The sequence below is a fragment of the Eubalaena glacialis genome, chromosome 2 (genome assembly GCF_028564815.1).
Source record: "Eubalaena glacialis isolate mEubGla1 chromosome 2, mEubGla1.1.hap2.+ XY, whole genome shotgun sequence".
Lineage (NCBI taxonomy): Eukaryota > Metazoa > Chordata > Mammalia > Artiodactyla > Balaenidae > Eubalaena > Eubalaena glacialis.
This window is the reverse complement of record NC_083717.1, coordinates 78,069,951-78,091,080: the sequence shown is the minus strand read 5'-3', so window position 1 is coordinate 78,091,080 and position 21,130 is coordinate 78,069,951. Positions and strand designations below refer to the sequence as shown.

Genomic DNA, 21,130 nt, shown 5'->3' with positions numbered 1-21,130 from the left:
AAAAATTTTCTTTTAAATTGAAGTATAGTTGATTTACAGTGTTGTGTTTCTGGTGTACAGCAAAGTGATTCAGTTATACACATATATTGTTTTTCATATTCTTTTCCCTTATGGTTTATTAGAAGATATTGAATATAGTTCTCTGTGCTATACAGTAGGATCTTGTTGTTTATCTATTTTATATCTGCTAATCCCCAACTCCTAATTTATCCCTCCCCCACCCCTTTCCCCTTTGGTAACCATAAGTTTGTTTTCTATGTCTGTGAGTCTGTTTCTGTTTTGTAAATCAGTCTGTTTGTGTCATATTTTAGATTCCACATATAAATGATATCATATGGTATTTGTCTCTCTCTTTCTGCTTACTTCACTTAGTGTGATAATCTCTAGGTCCGTCCATGTTGCCGCAAATGGTATTATTTCATTCTTTTGGCTGAGTAATATTACATTGTATATAAGTACTACGTCTTCTTTATCCATTCATCTGTCAGTGGACATTTAGGTTGCTTCCATGTCTTGGCTATTGTCAATAGTGCTGCTTTGAACATTGGAGTAGCATGCTGTCAAACTTTAGAATCCTCTGAAGTACCATTTAATGGATTCAGGGAGATTGCAAATTCTTAAATTCTATTCTTTTCATCTTCTGTGGTTATAATATCCACTTTAACTTTCCCTGCTCAGGGGTTTTCAGCAAATAGCAAGTATTTATTGAGCTCCAACTGTATATATGACACTGGTCAAGGTACTATAGCTAAGAAGGTAAATGAGACATGATCTTGATCCCAACAAACCCAGGCTTCTCTCCTAATCGTGTGAGGGTGGTGGATGAAGTCATACGCCACTGTTGTACCCCACAGTACTCAGAAAGACAAATAGTAATCACCCAGAGAGATATGCCCGAACACTGATTGGGGATATCAACCTGGAAATCACTTAGAAAATCGGTCTCGCAAGGCAAGAAAATGTAGGGGCCAAAGACCACCATTTTTATATGCCTGTGCTCTTGCCACTTAAAAATGTTACATTTGTAGGCTCATCTAGTGACTCTTTTTACAGGCGTAGCCGTTCTGTGTTTTTTTGTAACTGGATAGTGTGTGAGTGAGTAGAAGGGTTTGGGAAGGACCTGTGTTCCTTATTGGAGGCCAGAAAGCTTTATTGATGATGGAAATAGAGATTTCTCTTTCTTCTCTCCTCATCTGTAGCTCTCTGCTGTAGCTCTGTTGAAATCCAGGGCATGAAAGAGCCCACCTCTGCCACTGGCCTGTCTCTTGGTTCTTTTTTTTCCCTCTGCACCTGGATTCGGCACTTAACACCCTTCCCTTGTGAACAGCTTATAATAAACTGCTCATATACGATTAGGCCATTAAAAATAGAAATAGAAAATTAAAAAGCATTAGGAAGGATGGATTTTATTTTGGGAAAGGACCCAATCCCATGAATTTTCTGTTCTTTCTGTTTCGGGGGGGGGGGGGAATGGGCCTGATTCTTCATCTTAGACTAATTGCGAACTGGTGCGTGTTACATTTTCCATCCCAGAACAACTGGATTGTGTCTTTCTGTGTTCATTCCTGAGCCCCATCCACTTGTGAGAGTGCACAGTATTCAGCTGGTATCCCACCCAGCAGATTTCAGCCAAGGGTGTTCCCTGGAAACTTGAGTGTCTGGGCATGAGCTCAGGCACTGGCAAGTTTGCCATCCCTCTAAATATCTCCATGTGCTCCTTGTATAATACTGACTGTAGAGCCAGAAGGTAGCGCCTCTTCTCTGGACACAGTAGCTTTCTCTTTGCTCTTTTCTTAGGGATTTATCGCCCATTCGTTGTCTGACAGGAGTTGTGAAGAAGGTTGTCATCACCGCGAAACTCCTCGAAGGCAAGGTCTTATTTTATTTTTCTTTATATTTTTCCAGGGGCTTTGTAGTCTAGAGGATCTGTTCATATAGCTTGGTGATACCCTGTGGGCCATTAAACTCTGGACTTTTCCTATAGTTTCTACAGGAAGTTTTTCCTTAGAGGTCACTGAAATAGCTTGCCTGTGTGACCCTGAAACAAGCTGTCAGCAACTGGTTTACACTATGTCATCAGTATTCTTCTTGCTTTCTCAGTCAGCTCATTAACCACCAAGCCTTCTTTGTGTTGGCCTCATTACCAGCTTCCTCGTGGATTGTAAGATGCAGTGACTCTGAGACTTCTAGCAGTTCTCAGACCTTGAGGATGCTTTGACCTGTCTTGATAGAAGGCCTCCCTTCTATGTCAAGAATTCCTCATGCCTATTACCTAGTGGTTTCTTTAAAATCAAACATCATAAAACGTGAATTTCTGGTTTTATTACCTGTGGTGACTCAGAAAATAGCCCTTTTGACCTAGGAACACCACAAGGGAGAGAAGGAAAGGATGATGGTAAGCATCAGCCCTAGAGACTGTCAGCTTGTCTAAGAAAATACAGAGGTGTAGCCACCCTCCTGTTTTGGGGTTCTGTATATTAAATTATTGATAAACAATTTTGGGGAATTGCTTATAAACACCAAATAAGAGAGTTAAGTGAATCCACATTCACTTAACTCTTGGGAAGTGTTTAACGTGATTTGGCTGATGACTAGCATTATTTTCCCTGGTGTAGATTGACTTTAATAAAGCATTAGTGTCCCAGTTCATTTTAACTTTGGTTAATGCCATGGGAAGGGTGAGGATATGAAGGCAGCTGTGTTCATATGGAGGCATAACTTTGGAAGCATATAAAGTGACTAGGTGACAAGAAAAATGAAAGCATATTTCTAGAAAGCCAAGAATGTCTTAGCAATCCAGATAAATGTTGCTTGTAAAAACAAAACTGATAACCAGGACTGACTGTGGAATGAAGCCTCATGAACTCTGGGGAGTGGAGATAAGATAAATGAGTGAAAGACAAGAGGAGGAAAGTGTGTGTTTTCAGGGAAAATATTCACAGGGTTGCTCTGAAGTGCAGCTGGATGTGCTCACGAAGGCAACAAATACATTAAATAAAAACAAACCCAAACCACCGTGTTTCCTTCTTTGTGGGCTCTTAAAACCAAAATGTGACTGTTTCCAGCAAAACTGTTCTAATTGTCAAGAGACTTGTCTACTGGCCAGATTGGGAGTTGTGCTCAACCTGATACTTGGGTTGAGTACAGCCTTCCTCTCCCTAGCAGGTCTCTCTTGTGAAGGAATTATCAAGACCCGCAAGAAAGAGGTTGGCGGCCTGTGCTCCGGAGCTGGATAGACCCTGTTTGAAGCCGGGCCTGTGGTTGGGGGTGTGGCACTTAAGGAGTCTGAGCCCCGGTTTCCCTGTCAGTAAAACAGGGATGATGACAGAGCTTTGGAGCCCCGGTGGGGGTGAGACGGCATGGCTGGCAGCACAGCCTCGGCACAGGTGCCAGCTGGCTGCTCTCAGGCCAGGCAGGAGGACCGCTCTGGGGGGACGGGATGCGCCTTCTCTCCGCAAGCAGCGTGGCAGCAGTCGGAACGGAGCTCAGATTAGCGCCCCCAGCCCGTCCTGTCGGGTTGGGTGTTGACGAGGGTGGCCGTGGAAACAGAAGGTCAGGGAGTGAGGTTCCCGGCTGCCGCAGGTCCCCGTGGGTGCCTGGCACATCTGGGGACTTCAAAGGGCACCGGTGACTGGTCAGGCCGACAGGAAAGCAAGTCTTGGGCAAGAGGCCTCTTTGTTTGCTCCTGTGTGCACGAGCCTGGTCTGCCCCCGGCAGGTGGGCGGAACTAGCTGTTTGTTTTGTGGAACAAAGAACAGGCCTGGTTAGATTGGGGGGTGGAAAGTGGAGGGGCGGGGCGGTTCTGGACAGGATTCCTCTTGGTGAAAACAGACTCTGAGAAGTGTGTGGCGTGTGTCTCCCTGTTGCAGATGGGGAGTAGAATAAAGACACACACACACACCCGCTTCAGCTTTGGTCCAGCAAAGTCAAAGCCCCAGAAAAGGGTCCTGAGCCACCCGACCCTCTTCGTCGGGGCTGCTTATCCCTAGGAGTGTTGTTGGGGACAGTGGCTAACCACAGATGGGGTTAATGAGAGGCCTGCGGTTTCCAGAAATGGGGCAGTTCTGCAGGAACGGAGGGTTAGGGGATAGGCTAGGCACAGGGGCAGGCCCCACAGGATCTGTAAGTAGTAGCTTTAATCTCGAGGCCACGGTGAGCTGACCGTGCGGGCTCTGCAGCAACACTGTGGGCAGCCGCACATGCACGCGGGGAAGGTGGCCCCGAGGATCCCCGCCCGGAAGGCAGCAGAGCGGATATACAGTGAGGTGCTCACTTCTCCCACCAGCGGACACTTCTGTGTCCCCGGTGCACTACCTCTCGTGCTAGATATCCTCCCTTCCCTTGAGGATCGCAGATTGGGGTGGTCTAGAGGTAAAGCAGACCTCTAGATATACCTCTGTAAAGGTATATCTCCATTGTGGAATATATTGTATTATACTTTCTTTTTTCACATAGGTTGCTCATACTTTAGGTTGATTGTTTCAACAGTGTGTGTGTGTGTGTGTGTGTGTGTGTGTGTGTGTATTTGAGTATTTACTTTAGGCCAGACACTGTGTTAAACCTAGTGAGCAAAAATGGACACATGCTCCTTGCCTTCCAAAAGCTTACAGTCCTAGTGGAAGAGAATATAAGGGAAAAAGTCATATAAGTAAATACAAAGTGCACCAAGGCTCATGGAAGAGAGGGGCTGGGATTTAACCTAGTCTGCAAAGTCAGGGACCATTTCCTTGAGGAGGTGGTAATTGGGATGAGCAAGAGCTAATGATGTGGAGAGGCAGAGTCTTTCAGGCAGATGTGCAAAGGCCCTGGGGTAGGAGGGAACATGATATACGAGGAAACATGGAAGGAAAAGGCCAGTGGAAGGATGGGTTGAGTGAGGAGAAGTGTGGTATGTGATGGGGTTGGGAAGGTAGGTAGACCGTGTAAGCCCTGTGGACCGAGGTCAGAAGGTTTGTTGTTCGTTTTTGCCTTTATCCTCAAGAGCACAGGCAAGCCATAGAAATATTGAAGCAAGGGATGACATGACCTGATTTGGGATTCACAATGCTCTCTCCTGCCCCATTGTGTGGGGAATGGTTTGGAGAGGGCAGAAGAGGGGATGTGGGGAGACCAGCGAGGAGACTTTTGCTGTTGCCCAGGGAGAAATGATGGCAGCTTGGACTGGTGTGGTGGCAGTGGAGATGGAGAATGGAGGGTAGATCTGAGATAAATTGGCAACTCTTGGGATAAAGTTAAATGGCTTTTCCTATTATAGGACTTCTCAGAGCCTTTAATATGTGGGCCAAATGTGGATTATGATTCTCTAAGAAAAGACTCAACCGTAAGAATTGCTCAGAATTATATGACCACAACGTTATTGTTTTCAAAAGATCTTCCACAATACTTTTGTTTTCTAGAATACTTTCTGGGAAATGCTATGTTATATAATTCTTTTTTGGAGGGTACTTTCCACAGAGGGTTCTGGATACTATACAAAGGCCTGTAATTGGGAATGAACTTGACAGACAGTATAAAAAGAAAGCTGTTGGCCACAAAGTTTGAAGACTTGGGCAAAATCAGATTGAATACTAGAGTGAAGTCAATTTAGAAAGGTTCTGGAGGCTGGGCTAGGAGTTTGAATTCAGTTTGCTGTGTGTTGGGCTTCATTCTGGACTCTGAGCTGAGATGGGTCATGATGGAAGTGTCATCTTGGCAAGATCGTTTTGGCGGACATGCGGTGAATGAGTCTAGTGGTGAGGTGTGCATCAGAACTGGGTGTCCTCGTTTTCTAGAACTGAGTAGTTGAGGCTCTGGACTTGGGTGGCGGAGTAGGAATGGGGAAACGCATCTTTCAGGTTGAGATGGAAATGTAAGATTTTTTTTTCACATCGGGTCCCCTTGGCAGGTGGCCATTGTCAGCAGTAGAAGGCTAAAAGAGAGTCTCTTCTGTGGTTTTCTGAGGCCTAATAAGCACAAGGTCTCCCTTGGAGCCCTTGGGTTCCCAGGCGGAGCTGGAAGAGAATGTGTTCAGAATTGCGTTGTCATTGTCAGGGAGCAGGAGAGGTATTACTTAGGTTAATAGATAATGTCTAATGAGGTGGTTAAATTTAAGTCCGTCAAGTTCTCGCCACAGCTGAGATTCCACTGTGTGACTCTGAGCAAGTCATTTAACCTCTCCAGGCCCTGGTTTGCTCATCTGGAAAATGAGTGGCTAGAACCTGTGTCAGGCTTCTCCTAAGCTAATAACTCCAGCTGTCTCAGGGAACTGAAAATTCATTAATTAGGACAACCATTTATCAGGTTAAGTAAGACCTTTTGCCTTCAGAGAACTAGGATTTTGTGAAAAATTTGGATTGAAAATGGGGCCTTTGTAAAAAAAAAAAAAAAAAAAAATGTGAGGAGTGTCCAATTCACACATTCCTTTGAGATTCAGGCATCTTTTCTGAGGCAGAGATGCAGCAAAGTGAGGCAGACTTCAGGCAGGACAGACCTCTTAGTAATGCAAAGGTAAACAGCACCCTAATGAAGGAATCTGCTACCTGCGGACTCAGTTTAGGAAAGGAGGGTGCTAAAAATTTATTTTTAAGTAGGGTGTTTGGAAGTTGAAAGAACTTTCTCATGGAGACATTGTTATAAATTGAGGTTAGGTTCTCAGGCCAGATAACAAAAGTTGATCTAGCTCATGACAAAGTGGAAATCGTTTGTGTTGATGATTAAAAAAATACCAAATAAATGTGCCATGGGCAGTGTGTGCATTTGGTGACTATCATTGGATATGTTCAAACATACTTAGACACTTAAAAACATATAGAGCCAATGAATTCACTAAACTTGAATTGTGAGTGTACTGTGTGCCAGGCAGTGGCTGGGCTGGGGCACAGAGTGAGGTGCAGGCCCTGCCTGTGAAGAGCTGACTGGCCGGTGGTCAGTCTGCTGGGCTCTCAAGTCAGGATGCCTGGGATTGTACCTGGCTCTGCTGCTTACTGGCCCTGAGACCGAAGCAAGTTACTTAACTGCTTAGTGTCTCCTTTTCCTCACTTATAAACAAAGGGTTGAACAGAATCTCTCTTGGGAGGGATGGGGAGGGGGTAACTTAAGAACTAAGTGAGATGCCCATGGGGTGGGCACAGTGCCAGGCATAGAGTGAGCACTCAGTAGATGTTGTTATGCCTGCCTGGCCCAGAGCCTTGTCCTGTGGGATGCAACTGCAGCTCACCTGGTGCCAGCGGGGAATTGGGTCTAGTTCCCCAGGCGTAGCTCTGGAATGGGATGGGCTATCATGGGAGAGAAGTGTGGGAGGAAAAAGGCATGATCTTTTTTTCCCCAGAAGAGTTAAGGTACAACTCACCAGCAAAGAGAGTGGGGTTGAGGCAACAGGGTGAGCTCCAACTGCATGAGAGCCAGAGGGATGTTGAGGGTGACCTGGTGGGCAGAAGTGGAAAGGGGCTGGCAGCTGAAGAAAGGATGGGAACAGGAGGACCCCAGCAGTGACACCCTTACTGTCATCGTTGGTCCCTGCAGTATCACTCACAGCGCGGGTCCTGGGAAGGGTCTAATGGATGTTGATCTCGAGGTGGCCAAAGTTTTCTTTAGCTTGTGGACTTGAGTTCAGGAACCAGGTTTCCTCTTTGGTCTCAATTCAGATGCGTATCTGTGAGGGATCTATTTTATTTGCTGGGAGACTTTGTCTTGGGAGGCTGGGGTACTTGGTAATCAAGACGACAGCTGGCGAGACTCTTCAGGGAGTATCGTTTTGGTTTGGGGCCCCACACTTTGAAAGAGTACTTGATACTGCACCCCAGTGGGTGAAGAAGGACCTTTGAAAGTCTAGCTTAAAGAACAAAAGACAAGGTAAGATGGTGTGAAGGAGGTGTGAGGGCATCAAGTGCTTGAGAGGCTGTCATTTGGAGCAAGAACTATGCCCTTCTTGGTTGGTCCCAGTGACATTGTAGGAATGCTGTTATCAGCTCAGCGTGAAGGAGACGTTTCCATGGCTGAGAGCTGAGAGAAAATGGAAAGGCTTGTTTTGAGAGGCAGTGGGTTTCCAGCCCCAGGAAGCGGAGGCTGGATGTCTGCTTATCTATCAAAGATATGGTGAGGGTGGAGAGAGATGGGGGGGGGGCGGGGATATTGGAAATTCAGATTGGGGTTTGAACCAGAGAAACCTGGTGTACCAAACAGCGCTGACATTCTACCACTTTATAAGATATGAATGAGTGAATGAATATCCAGGTCTGTTTGAACTTATCTGGCGAAATAGAAACGTTGGTAGGCCAAAAAGAGAAAATAACCTTTATCTGCCGTGCGGGCGCCATATTCTTGATTACAGAGATGGACCGTTGGGCTCGTGACCCTTTCTTTAGGCCGTGATTACTACTCATGTTTCAGCTGTGAACATGTTTAACACTCTTGTGGGGATTCAAACTCTTCACGAATGGCTCTGTGCCTCGTTCAACTTGTGTATTTATTGAGTGTAGACAATTGATGCTGAGTGCTTAAATACAATTAATAAGTTAATTTTATTTCCTTCTCCCCTGACATTGGATGGCTCAGAGAGATTGTGACTTGCCTCAGGCCGAACAGCTAGTGAGGGGCTGCCCTGGAACTGGGTCACTTGCCCGTCCTACCTCCATCGTTCCTTCAGTGGGGGCCACTGTCAGTTGGGATGTCCCAGTACCAGTGATAGTATTTCATTAAGCTACCGCCTCAGGACACACAGTTCAGGATGCTTTTAGTGTTTGGCCAGGGTCTGGGGCAAATGGCAGATTTCCCAGATGTGAGGTGGATTACTCCTCAGAGCCTCGCTGGAATGTGCTGTCAAAGCTGGGGTTGGGAGGAGCCTCCCGGCTCTCTGGATCCTCAATAGTAGGTCAGTAGGACCCCTGACGAGGACCTCCCCTCACTCCTGCAGAGCTGGCCCCAGGGATGGGCCAGATCTCTGCAAATAATATCCAGGGGGGCCTCGCAAACTGGTGGATCACCCAGGCTGGTGTGGGTATCTCAGGGGTCAGGTTGGTGTGCTGAGTCCCCAGAGTCAGGGTCCCTGTGCACAGCAGTGCTTGTGGTCCAGTAAATGGCAGCCAGTGACTTGGCTGGGGATGAGAGAGTAGGCTTCTGGTCAGATGGGGTGTGGAGGGCAACCTGGAACCCAGGGTGGAGGGGCAGTCCCTCAGGACTGGGCCCTCCGTGTGTGTGGGGTGCAGCTTCACTGGCCCTTGATGCTCCAGGACCTGCTCAGGACAGGCAGGATAAAGGGCTTAGAGTAGGGGGGATGGTGGGTATCTCACTTCCTGAGCAGCATCGTGCTGGCGGCTCCCACAGACGCTCTCACACGAGCCCTTGCAGCCACCCTGAGAGTGGGCACAGCATTACTTCCCCATTTGCAGAGCAGGAAGCAGAGGCTCTAGTTCCACAGCTGGTAAGCGACCAAAGCAGGGTGAAGATAATGGCGAAAGTCACTACAGTCACTGCTGTTTCTTTAGCGCACACCATCTGCCTGGCCACGCGCTGCACACTTTACATTCACTACCTTTAACTCCCCCAGCCCGACCCCCCCACCCATGTCTCTGCGTGGTGATATAATTGCTATTTCAAAGTTGAGGAAATTGAAGCTCAGTAAAGGGTAATTGACGGGCTTGGAGTCATGTGGCTAGTAGGTGGCTGAGTCTAGATTTGAACCCAAGACTGCCTGACTCTGGAGGCCATGCTCTTTCCTTGTTACAGCCCCACTGGCTCTTTGGGATGAAGTGGTGGGAGGAGCGGATGGTGACACTAAGTGACTCTCAGAGCTTGTACCTGGATATGACACATGTTACTTGCACTCACATTTCATTGGCCAAAGCTAGTCATAAGGCCACACCTGACTTCAAGGAGACAGGCAAGCACAATCGTACGTGTGCCTGGAGGGGAGAAGCACCAGTGACCACCATGGTGATTTATGGGGCCTCAATGATAGGTGCCCAAAATGGCCTTTTTTAAAAAAAAACAATGGGACTTGGCCCTCGAGCAGTCCTGGGGTAGGTCTTTGATCAGACTTGGTGATTCCATCCCTCTGTCTCTCCCAGCTCTTCTGAAAGGATGGGTGACATTCGTTTCTCCCTTTATTCAGAAACGGAGGGACTGAGTGAGAGTCCTGCCAGCAGCTGTGGTTGGGAAACAGTCCAAGGGGACGGAGGCCAAAGAGTCACCATGCCTCCTTCAGGGCCTCTGTCTAGAAGGAAATCTGCAATGTATGTTCTATAACTTCTGGGTGGTACATACTAATTCCTTCTTGGACACCGTTTGCTGTTTATGTAGTGACTAGTGTTTTGACACTTGGCAGTATCGTCCTTCATTTTTCTTGACCCATGCAGTGAATGGACGTAACACCACCCCGGTTTTTAAAAAACCAAACTGTGATTCTGAGAAATTGTGACTTGGACATGACCTCAGAGTGCGCGGGTGACCATCCCTGGATTAGGACATTACTATTTCTGGCTCTGTTCCCTTTGCCTGGCAGTTAGAGCTAGCCGCTGACCCCAGCAGACTGGCCTGCAAGGAGGGGGCTGGCGACTGCTCATGGGCTTTTGCAAGAGACCAGTCTGCTCAACTCTGTCCCAGGGAACAGCCTACATCTTTGAAGGAGGAAATAAATAAAGGTCACCCTTGTTGTATGTCTGAACCCTGGAGATGGTGGGAACCAGCCTCAAAAGCTTGGTGAGAGTATTGGTCCAGCCTCTTCCATCCCACACATGAGGTCAGTCCAGATTTTCTTTCTCCAGCCCCTGTTATCATTGTCCCTGCAGCCATGGAGGCAGGGGGACGAAAGGAAAAGTTGACAATTTTCTGTATGGAAATTGGTCTGATTTGGGGGTGCAAAGGGGCGCTAATGGAAATGGTCATGAGATTAAGAGTTCTTGGTCTGAGAATTTCTCTTTAAATTTTTTAAATGGAATGATTTCTGCAACTTAGGGTTGATCGTTTCAGCATTTATGGAAATATGGTAGCAACAAAATGGAAAAGTTGAAGGATCAGCTTTCGCAAATAAGATTTCTGAGAAGGAAACAGCGGAGACCTGTGGACTCAGTTAAGGCCTGTTGGCTTCCAGGTTGAGCCTTGGTTTATCTTGGAGGCGTCCCCACAGCTCCCCAGTAGGCAGTGCTGTGGAGAACCTGCTTGTTTATCATCTGTCTTGAGAAATCCTGTTCAACCTGTTGGACGTGTGTGTGCCGACAGCAAGCTGATTTTAACGGTTTGTGAAGTTGTTTGTTCTGTGTCCGACCCCTGCTTTTTTCCTGCCCCGTCCCCCCAGTATTTTTCTGGTGACGCAGAGCTCTGGACTCATGACATTGTCCGGGTGGTGTCCTTTCTGCCAGCCAGCGGCTCCTTGAAGGGCTGACTGCACCGTGGGGGGATGTCGGGTTCTATAAACAGAACTTTTACATGCTGGTCACAAGATCAGCATAGACTGTGGGCCCTCATGGTGAGGGAAATGGTGTCTCACAGCTGTGATGTGAGGCTTTTTTAATCTCCTGGACACTGAAATGAGACCCAGGGACACTGGGGAAATTTTTGTAAGGATTTTTAAGGAATGGAGTAAAAAAATAAATAAGTAAAGGCAGAAGCATAAATAAAAGTCTGTAACCCAGGGCTCTGTTTCAGAGAAACTCTTGAAATGCTGTTTTCATGGTACAAGGGTATGTATTCCCCCCCACCCCCCGTTTAAATCTGGGTGAGTGTGTGGACATAGCTGAATCCCCCAGTTGGCAAGTGTGGAGCTTCCTTTTCCCTTCTCTGGCTGACTGTGGGAAATCTCCCCTGAAGTTGCTGCCTCACTCAGAAGAAGCTGGTAGCAAGTAGCAGAGGTCAGAGACAGGAGTTGGAGAGCTGGGTGCAAGTCCTGGTTTGTGACTTTGGGCTACATGACCTTACATGTAGCTGTCATCCATTGTCGTCATCTTATGGTGTGCCTGAAACATTGCTACGTGCTCAGCATAACGTCTCCATTCATTATTAGAACAATGGGGAAAACCAAGCCTTAGAGGCAAACAAGCGAGGCCAGTTCAGGTCGGCCAACTCCAAGGCCTGAACGCTTGTTTTGTTTCGTTTTGTTTTTAGAGATAATAGTCACATAATGTAAAATTCACTGTTTCCACCATTTTATAAAGTGTACAATTCACTGGTGTTTATATATTCTCAAGGTTGGGCCACCACCACCACTGTCCAAGTCCAAAACATGTCCATCACCCCCAAACAAAGCCCCTTACATCCAAACTCCCCCCTTTCCCAGTCCCCTGGCAACCACGAGTCTACTTCCTTTCTCTGTGGCTCTGCCTATTGTAGGTGTTTCGTGTCACTGGAATCACCGTATGTTAAGGCCTGAACTATTATTGAGCATGTTGCCTCTTGGGGAAATGGCTTGACCTATTTGTGTGCAGGGTATTTTTATTCCCATGTTGGGTATCTCTATAGGTTTGTTGTGTGGCTTAAATGATAACCTTTGTCAAATGGATTCTGTGAGCAAGCGTGAGTCATTTTATTAGCACAGTTTTTGTCTTGAACCTATGTGTGAATTACAGGCCACTCTGAGAGTAAATCTTTGCTGGTTTCTTAACCATTTAAAGGGAAATGTTTTGACTTACTTCACAAGGACATTGTGAAGAAACCAATGATATTTTTAGCCTATATAATCACCAAGTTACTATAGGAAAAACTGGATAATTGAATATGATTAAAAGGGAGTATCTTTTATGTGGTTTTGTAAGCAGGAAAATCACCACCAGGGCAATGAAAAAACAGGATGTAAACAAAATCTTCATTAAGCATGATAACTTTCCAACTCGGTGAGTTCTGGCAAGTTGGTGACTGTGGAGAGAGAATGAGCTAGTAAAGCCTTGCTCCATGGCAGGAAGTTGGTCTTTAGATGTGGTCCTCAGCCCTAGATACCATGGCAAGGACACTGGTAAAAAAACATCTGAGTTTAGCTGACAGCATTTGAAAATGAAGTTTAAGTATGATGTTATAGGGGTAAAACCTCTGGAATTCGTAGTTTAATGGTTGCCTAATACTGCCCAATTTCTTCAAGTTCATTCTAAATCCCAGACATCCCAGCCTTTAGAGCTGGCAGGGACATTGAAATTAGCTAGACTGACCATTTCATGTTACAGAGGAGGAGAGTGAGGGCAGATGGAAGTTAAGTGACTTGCTTGAAGTCATCACATAGTAAATTATTAGCAGAGTCTAGTCCAGAATCCACATCTTCTAACAAAAGGAAATTGAATACTTCCACTATTCTGACTTTGGAATCAACTCTTCCTCGAAAATATGTAGGGTTTTGGTAATGAGTGGACTCTCCTTTACTATTTCCTTTGCCACATCTATTCCCATCTTCCTCACACACTACTCCGTTGCCACAAACAAACAGAGCTTATCAATGAGATAACTGTATGACCAGTTCAGTTCTGAACTACAGATATGTTGGGAAAAAATGGTGTTGGCATTTGGGAAATACAGTGAGAGAATTTTTGGAAACTCTGATGTAGCTCTTAGAGTGGGGATTTTAAAATGATGTTTTTCAATGGCTCAACCCCACTTTCACCAAAAAATGGTAAGTAGGCGGTCAAAAAAGAGGAAGGAGAAACCCATTACTTTACATTATTGCAGGGATCTCAGCTTTTTGAAGCTCTCGTATCTCTCTTGGGGTGGTGGCGGTTTCTGACCCATTTAGAGCAAGTAATACCTATTACGTTTTCTTTAAGGATGTGAATTGAGTTCAGAGGGGTCACGGGTTTGCATAGGTCACAGTGTGAGCTGACTGCACAGCCTGCAGTGGCACCCAAGCTGCCTGACACCCCATCCCAGGCACTGGAGTCATGTCAAGAAGCATAAAGGACTTGGAGAGTGGGGACCTGAGCTGTGAATGTCTGCGGGAGGGCCCTGAGGTCGGAGCAACCTCTCCTCAGTCTGGACCTCACTCCTCACAGTGGGACCCACAGCCCGGCGTCGCTGGCACCACCTGGGAGCTTGTTAGAAATACAGAGCCCCGGCCTTTGTTTTCCTGAGTCAGAACAAGCATTTAAGAGATCCCCAAGTGAATCCTGTGCTCATTAAAATGTGAGAAGTCCTGGCTCAGAGGCCTCATGCCAGTGAAATTCGTAGGTAACTAGGGAAAGAGCAGTTTATGACTAAAATAGATGCTATTTCTTTTCCTCCATAGTTTACTGTTGCTCAAGTAAGGGGTAAGCTGAAACCGTAATACAGGGGACCTGGTTCTCCATACATTCAGAGTGAGAAAGGGACTCATCATTTGTGACCCCGGTCCACACTGTGAGCAAGAAAGAGATGTCCGCAGCCGTGCTGTGGAAAGGTGGTGACCTCCCAGCAGATGACCTGGCGTCGGGGACCCTTCGGGCACCCGTCAGCTGAGCTCCTGCAGCCTCACTCGCTGGAGGGTGGGAGTAGCTGGTGACATGGAACCAACGAGCCTGCATTCCATTCTCTGGCCTCCTGGCCTCCACGCCTCAGCTGTTTTCCCTCATTCAGCAAAAAAGTGAGACAGAAAAGAAACAAAAACTGGCTGTGAGAAGAGGCCCTGTTAATTAGTAAAGCCTGATATGTCTTATGTGGTGGGTCTGCATTAGGACAAGCCAGGAGGGCCTCGTCCTGTGCGGTTACTTTTCATCCGTCAGGAGTGAGCCTGTCCGAGGTGTCTGCTCTGTGCTCGGGGGAAGTGCATCAGTACCTTTGGGTGAGGAAAAACACCTAGACGTGGCCATTTGTGGCGCTGTTGGGGAGTTTAGTGCTTGTCATGGATAAAAGTTTCCCCTGGCCCCAGGCGACAGTGTGAACATTTCTAAGTGTGGGCGTTAACGAATGAAAATGTGCCAGCTTGTAAGCAAGTCATTATTTGCAATGAATGGTGGTACCAGGCAAAGACTGGGGTTTTGCTTTTTCTTTTGTGATAACAATTATGTATTCCTCCTCCAACCCCCCTTTTATGTCAGTAATTGGAGCATATGGTTAAAAGTCAACTATTTCAGAAGTAGTGGAAATTCAGCAATTCAGCATGTTGAAACATGCTGTTTGTCTGTTTTGGAAGAATTTTCTTAGTTGCCATCAGTTTGCCAGACCATCCTTGATTGGGAAATGAGGCTGAATTTTTAATGAATTAGCCAACCAAGAAACGTGACTTGCCCTTAAAATAAAGGGTCATGTAATTTGGACAGTACAGTTGCCCTGGAAAGACTGTAAAAGATCTTGTTTCTCTCTTTTGAGAAATCTAGGCTTGATATTGAGCTGGTAAAAATGGGCAACTTATAGTCTAAAGCCAGGTTTGAGGATTTAGAACCGTAGTAGGTAAGCCGGGCAAAGTCCTGACCTTGTGAGAAATACGCCTGGGTTTCGCTGGCTTGGTCATTAATAGCAATATCAGCCACGAGAGTCATTGCCTCGTTTAACTAGATATTTACCATGGTGTGGGTAGGTAACTTCTTTCCTCTTTTACAAATGAGGAAACTAAGGCTCTATGAGGCCAGGCCCAGTGAAAGGGCCCAGAAAGAGGCACAGCCTGGATCTGAGTCTAATCTGGTGGACGAACTGCCGCACCCTCTGCCCCTTCCTCTACACTCCTAGATGCACATTTTTAGAATTAAAACTGAGAATTCCATTCTTGAGGTGATTTATGTCTTTTATCCAGGCTGAGATAATGTGTACATGTGCTGGGTGTGTGGGGAGGAGAGTGCTTGCCAAAGCTACAGGGTAGAAATGGCCCATCTTCCTGGAACACCAAGGACAGTACCTGGATATAAAAAGAGACATGGGGTGGAATGAAAGTTGTAAGTGTCGACTGCAAAGCGTGCATGCATTTTTGATGGAGAAACCCAAGCCTTGGAAGCAGTTCTTTGCGGTCACTTGGGTGTCTCTCACCACCCCGCATTGGACTTCTCTGCCTTTAAGGTTGCTTGGGTGGAAAATTTGGAGAAGCACTCATGTAAGTGCAAGTCCCGGGCCGTCTGGGCCTTTTCCACTCTCCCAGCTATATGTGGTGAAAAGGAATTTCTTAACTATGTAAACCAGCGTGGGAGAGTTGGTGCTCTGCTCTGTTTGTACAGCTGCTCCCCGGCTCCCGCTCTGCTATCTTTCGTGGCCCAGAGGTATCCGTGAATATGCTGGGGAAGGGTTTCTGGAGCCCGGAGGAGGTGAGAACTGGGTTGGGGAGGTGGTTGTCCTCCAAGTGCCTGTGCCCATTGGTAGTCAGTCTTTTCCACAAAAATGTATATTTATTCAAACATTTTTAATACTTCTTGAATTTCATAGTTCACCATTTAAATCCTCACAAGCGGGCTTGCAATGGAATACCTCTCTCTGCTTCTTTCCATAGCCCCAATTCCCTTCTTCACAGCCAGCCAGTGTTACCAGTTTCCTGTGTAAAAAAGTACATACAGGTGAAGAAATGATCTCAGGGCAATTTTAAGGGATGGTCCAATCTTGAAAAACAAGAGAATGTAGCACATCTGCTACTTTTGCCTTTGTGGTGATGACCTAGGGTAGTGTTTCCAACCTTTTGGAGTGGAATTTGGAATTGATTTTTGTTAACTATTTCTGACTGCTTGTACGAATGAATAATAGGTAAGATATTAAAAGACACATCCATGTGATCTTTTTTACAAATAGATATTACATAGGGGGTATGATCTGGCTAAATGAATTGTTAGGAACTGTGTGCTCTTTGGTTTTTATTTATGATGGGACATCCTCCCTAGTCTTGCTGTGACGTACAACACTTAAGATCAGAACATCACAGAAATGAAGTACCAGCAATTAAGTGAGGTCAGCAGCGTTTGTCCCCAGTGACCTGTCAGAGTAGATCTTTACCAGCTCTGGTCCTCCTAGAGTTCTCCTGCCTTTGCCACAGTCATGAGATACAAACTTAAGCATTTGGAAAAGGTGGTGCATAGTTCGAAGTTCAGAGTTGGAAGAGCTTTTGGAGTCCCGCTAGACCAGTTTTCTTTGCTGGCAAGTCATGGAGAAGAACTTGCCTTGAACAAAGGGATATGATTTTTATTCTTTTAGGTTCCAGCACTGCTGCAAGTGAATTAGGTACAGTTTCAGGAAGAGCAAGGTTATCCTATGGGCTTTACATGACATAGTGGACTGGGGGCGTGGGGTGGGGTGGGGACAGGAACAGGGGATCCGCTCTGGAAAGGTTTGCCAATGGAGGCTTAAGTTAAATTTATTTGTAAACATGATGTGGTTTACCACACTATGAAGACATAGAGCAAAACGTATTATCGTTTTACAAATAGTCAAAACAGGACTAAGTGTCTCAACACATACAAGCTCCCGTAGAGTCACACTCAGCCTGTGAGATTGAGAGCTGGGATTGGAGCAGACCCTGCCACTAGCAGCTGAGTGATAAGCTGCCTGGTCCATCCTCCTAAGACAGATGGACTCAGAATGTGCCCTGCAACTTCCAAACAGAGAAAATACCAAGTTCTAAACATCAAAACACGGCACAGGGTCCTTTATCTAGCATGTCAGGGTGCCAGGTAGGCCCAAATCCAGCTTAAACCAGATCTGGTTTTCAGTATCCTTGCTCTTCCTGAGATTTCTGGGTGAACAAAAGATCACTGACTGCACGTGGAAGTGTTCTTCGCTTTACCAGAAGATTTAGGCAAATGTCTTTAGTCTCTTGTTCTCACCAGTACCTCGGTGGACCTCAGCTCCTCCATCCCTTCCGTCTGACCCAGCCTCTGGGTTTCCTTTGTCCTTTTTTTCCTCTTTTAAAAATCAGCTGTATTGAGATACTTAACATACAATTCAACTATTTAAAGTGCAAAACCAATGGTTTTTAGTATGTTCACAGAGTTCTGCAACCATCGCTACAGTTAATTTTAGAACATTTTCATCACCTCAAAAAGAAACCCTGTACTCTTTTTTTTTTTTTACAAATTATATATATAATTTATATATATATATCTCAATGCTTATTTAAAAAACAGGATCATACACTTTATACTATTTAACTTTTTATGTATCACATCATGACTTTTTAAAAATTTTTGTTGAAATAGTTGATTTACAATGTTGTGTTAGTTTCAGGTATACAGCAAAGTGATTCAGTTATATTCTTTTTCAGATTCTTTTCCATTATAGGTTGTTAAGATAGATTGGGTATAGTTCCCTGTGCTATACAGTAGGTCCTTGTTGGTTATCTGTTTTGTATATAGTAGTGTGTATATTTTAATCCCAAACCCTGTACCCTTTAGCTGTCACCTCCCAATCTTCTCATTCGCCTCAGCCCTACGCAACCACGAATCTATTTTCCATCTCTATATATTTGCCTATTGTAGACATTTTATATAAATGTCAATATGTGGCCTTTTATGAATGACTCCTTTCACTTAGCATAATGTTTTCAAGCTTCATCCATGTTGTAGCATGTATCAGTACTTCATTCCTTTCTAGGGCCAAATAATAGTCCATTGTATGGACAGACCATGTTTTGTTTACCCGTTCACCAGTTGATGAGCATTTGGGTTGTTTCCACTTTTTGGCTACCTTGAATAATACTGCTGTGGAGTTTTTGCACAAGTTTTTGTGTGGCCATATGTTTTCATTTCTCTTAGGTACATACTTAGGAGTGGAATTCCTGGGTCTTATGATAACTCTGTTTAAACTTTTGAGGAACTTTCAAAATGTTTTCCAAAGTGGCTGCACCATTTTGCATTCTCACCAGCGGTGTGTGAGGGTTCTGATTTCTCTACATCCTCCCCAACACTAACTATTATCTGTCTTTTTGATTATAGCCGTCCTAGTGGGTGTGAAGTGGCTTGTTATGGTTTTGATTTGCATTTCCCTAATAACTAATGATGCTGAGCATCTTCTCATGTGCTTGTTGGACTTTTGTATATCTTCTTTGAAAGATGTCTATTCAGATCCTTTGCCCATTAAAAAAAAACTGGGTTATCTTTTTATTATTGAGTTGAAGAATTCTTTATATATTCTAGATATGGGTCCTTGATGAGATATATGATTTGTAAATATTTGCTCTCATTCTTTGGGTTGTCTTTTCACCTCCTCGTTGGTATCATTAGCACAGAAGTTTTTGATTTTGATGAAGTCTAATTTATCTATTTTTTCTTTTGTCACTTATGCTTTTGGTATTGTATCTAAGAAGCCTTGCGTAACTCAAGCTCACGATATTTGCTCCAGTGTTTTCTTTTAGAAGAGATTTATAGTTGTAGATCTTACATTTAGGTCTATGATCCATTTTGAGTTAATTTTTGTGTGCGGTGTAAGGAAAGGATCTAATTTCATTCTTTTGCATTTGGATATACAGTAGTCCCAGCACCATTTTGTTGAAGACTGTTCTTTTCCCCCTTGAATTATCTTGGCTCCCTTGTTGAGAATCAATTGACTGTAAATATTGGATTTATTTTTAGACACCCAGTTCTATGCCATTGAACTACGTGTGTATCCTTATTTGAGTACCACTTGATAACTGTAGCTCTGTAGTCTCTTATCTCTTAATGGGAAAGTTAGGGCAGGAATGGACAATCTGGACTTTTCTCTTGCTTTCCCTGGTCTGACCAGTTACTGGATTCTTTAGATCCCTCCTCAGGTTTTCAACCACACTTTATTTCTCCTCAGTCATCTTGCTAGTTTCGGTAGAAGATGGTATGTCCAAATAGTAATAGAGAAATGCCAGCTGTTGGGCACCATAGTGTTCTCCTAGCAATGCCCGCCAACCTTGTTCTGACTCAGTAGCTTGACTCTGATGAGCTTTCCCAGAAGGATAGAATTAAATGGAACATTTGGGTTGTGAAAAGATGCTCTGGTTTCTGAAACTCTCAAATTGGTTAAGTTCAGGATAATACAGCTTCCTGTACTATTACAGGATTTAAAGATCTTTCTGAAAGGCTATTGCAAGCAAGTGATTTCGGCAGATAGCTCTCCCAAGTGGGCTGTGACAGAGCCTTCGAAGCCAAATCTTGCCTTCCCTGGGCCTTCCTTTCCTTGAAGGCATCTGCAGCACCGTTTTGTGAGCACTGGGTTTACTGGTTTTGGCATCTTTGTAGTAGTGGAGAAATAGAAGATGAGAGGTCTGCTGGGAGAGGTGGAATTCTGGACAAGCCCACTTACCCTCACTTTTAAGATGCTGAGCTAAAAAATAAAACGCCTACGTGACATCTGGAATTAACAATAATCATCCTGTAATTGTTGCCATTCCTTTCTGTTATGGATTGTGTGCAGCACACGCTCATTTTCAGATGGTAGTACCTAGAGTTTGCACCGTGAACTGTACCATAATTTAAGCAAATTTTTAAATTTCCATTTTGTGTTAGACATTTAAAAAAAAAACCCTATAAGCAGAAATTGACCTTCATCAAGAGCTTCTACTAAGAGGCCCTGCACGTGGTGAGGGTTCAGGAAAGCGAACTCATCAGTGGTTATAAGAACAGGTTCTGGATTTGGTCTGCCCGAATGCATTTTCTCCTACCTGAACTTGGACGAGTTCTTCAGTCTACCCAAGTGCCAGTTTCTTTGTCTTTAAAATGGTGACAAGAATAGTATCTACCTCCTAGAGTTGTTAAAAGGTTGAAATTTCATGTCAAGGACTTGACACAGGCAAGGGTCAGCAAAACTTTTCTGTAAAGAGCCAGATAGCAAATGTTTTAGGCTTTGGCCACAAGTCCTGACACAGCTTTTGTAGCACGAAAGTGGCTGTGGACAGTGTGCCCCCGAATGGGCGTGGCGGTGTTCCAGTAACACTTTATTTTTAATAACAGGCTGTCGTGTGCCGATCCCTGGCTTAGCATGGTGCCCGGCACGTAGTGGGTTTTAATAAATGCCAGCCATCCACGAAGTTGGGGGCTGCGCCTTGGCCCTGGTTCCCATGCTCACCTGTTCCGTGTCTTTAACAGAACATCGAGGTCCTGGCCAGTCAGAGCAGCACCGCAGAGCAAACCCAGGTCGGGGCTGAGATGCGCGCAAAGGCTCTGCAGGAAGAGAACGAGAAGCTGCGGGGAAGCATCCAAGAGCTGGAGCGCACTGCCGCTCGGCTTCAGAGGCAGGTTGCTGACCTGCAGGGTGACGAGGCCAAAGCGAAGGAAATGCTCAAGAAGTACCAGGTGAGGCTCGCTGGACCCCGAGCCCAGGCTGGGCAGTGCCG

The 21,130-nt window shown here is 45.3% G+C and overlaps 1 protein-coding gene across 2 annotated transcripts in view; it reads left to right on the top strand.

Moving 5' to 3' along the window:
* Window positions 1-21,130, top strand: part of CGNL1 (cingulin like 1) — a 151,996-nt gene that overhangs the window by 97,819 nt on the left and 33,047 nt on the right. For both annotated transcript variants that reach the window (XM_061180284.1, XM_061180285.1), the window contains one exon: window positions 20,883-21,089. In XM_061180284.1, coding sequence (XP_061036267.1) covers window positions 20,883-21,089 — 207 coding nt within the window. The remainder of the gene's footprint in view (window positions 1-20,882; window positions 21,090-21,130) is intronic.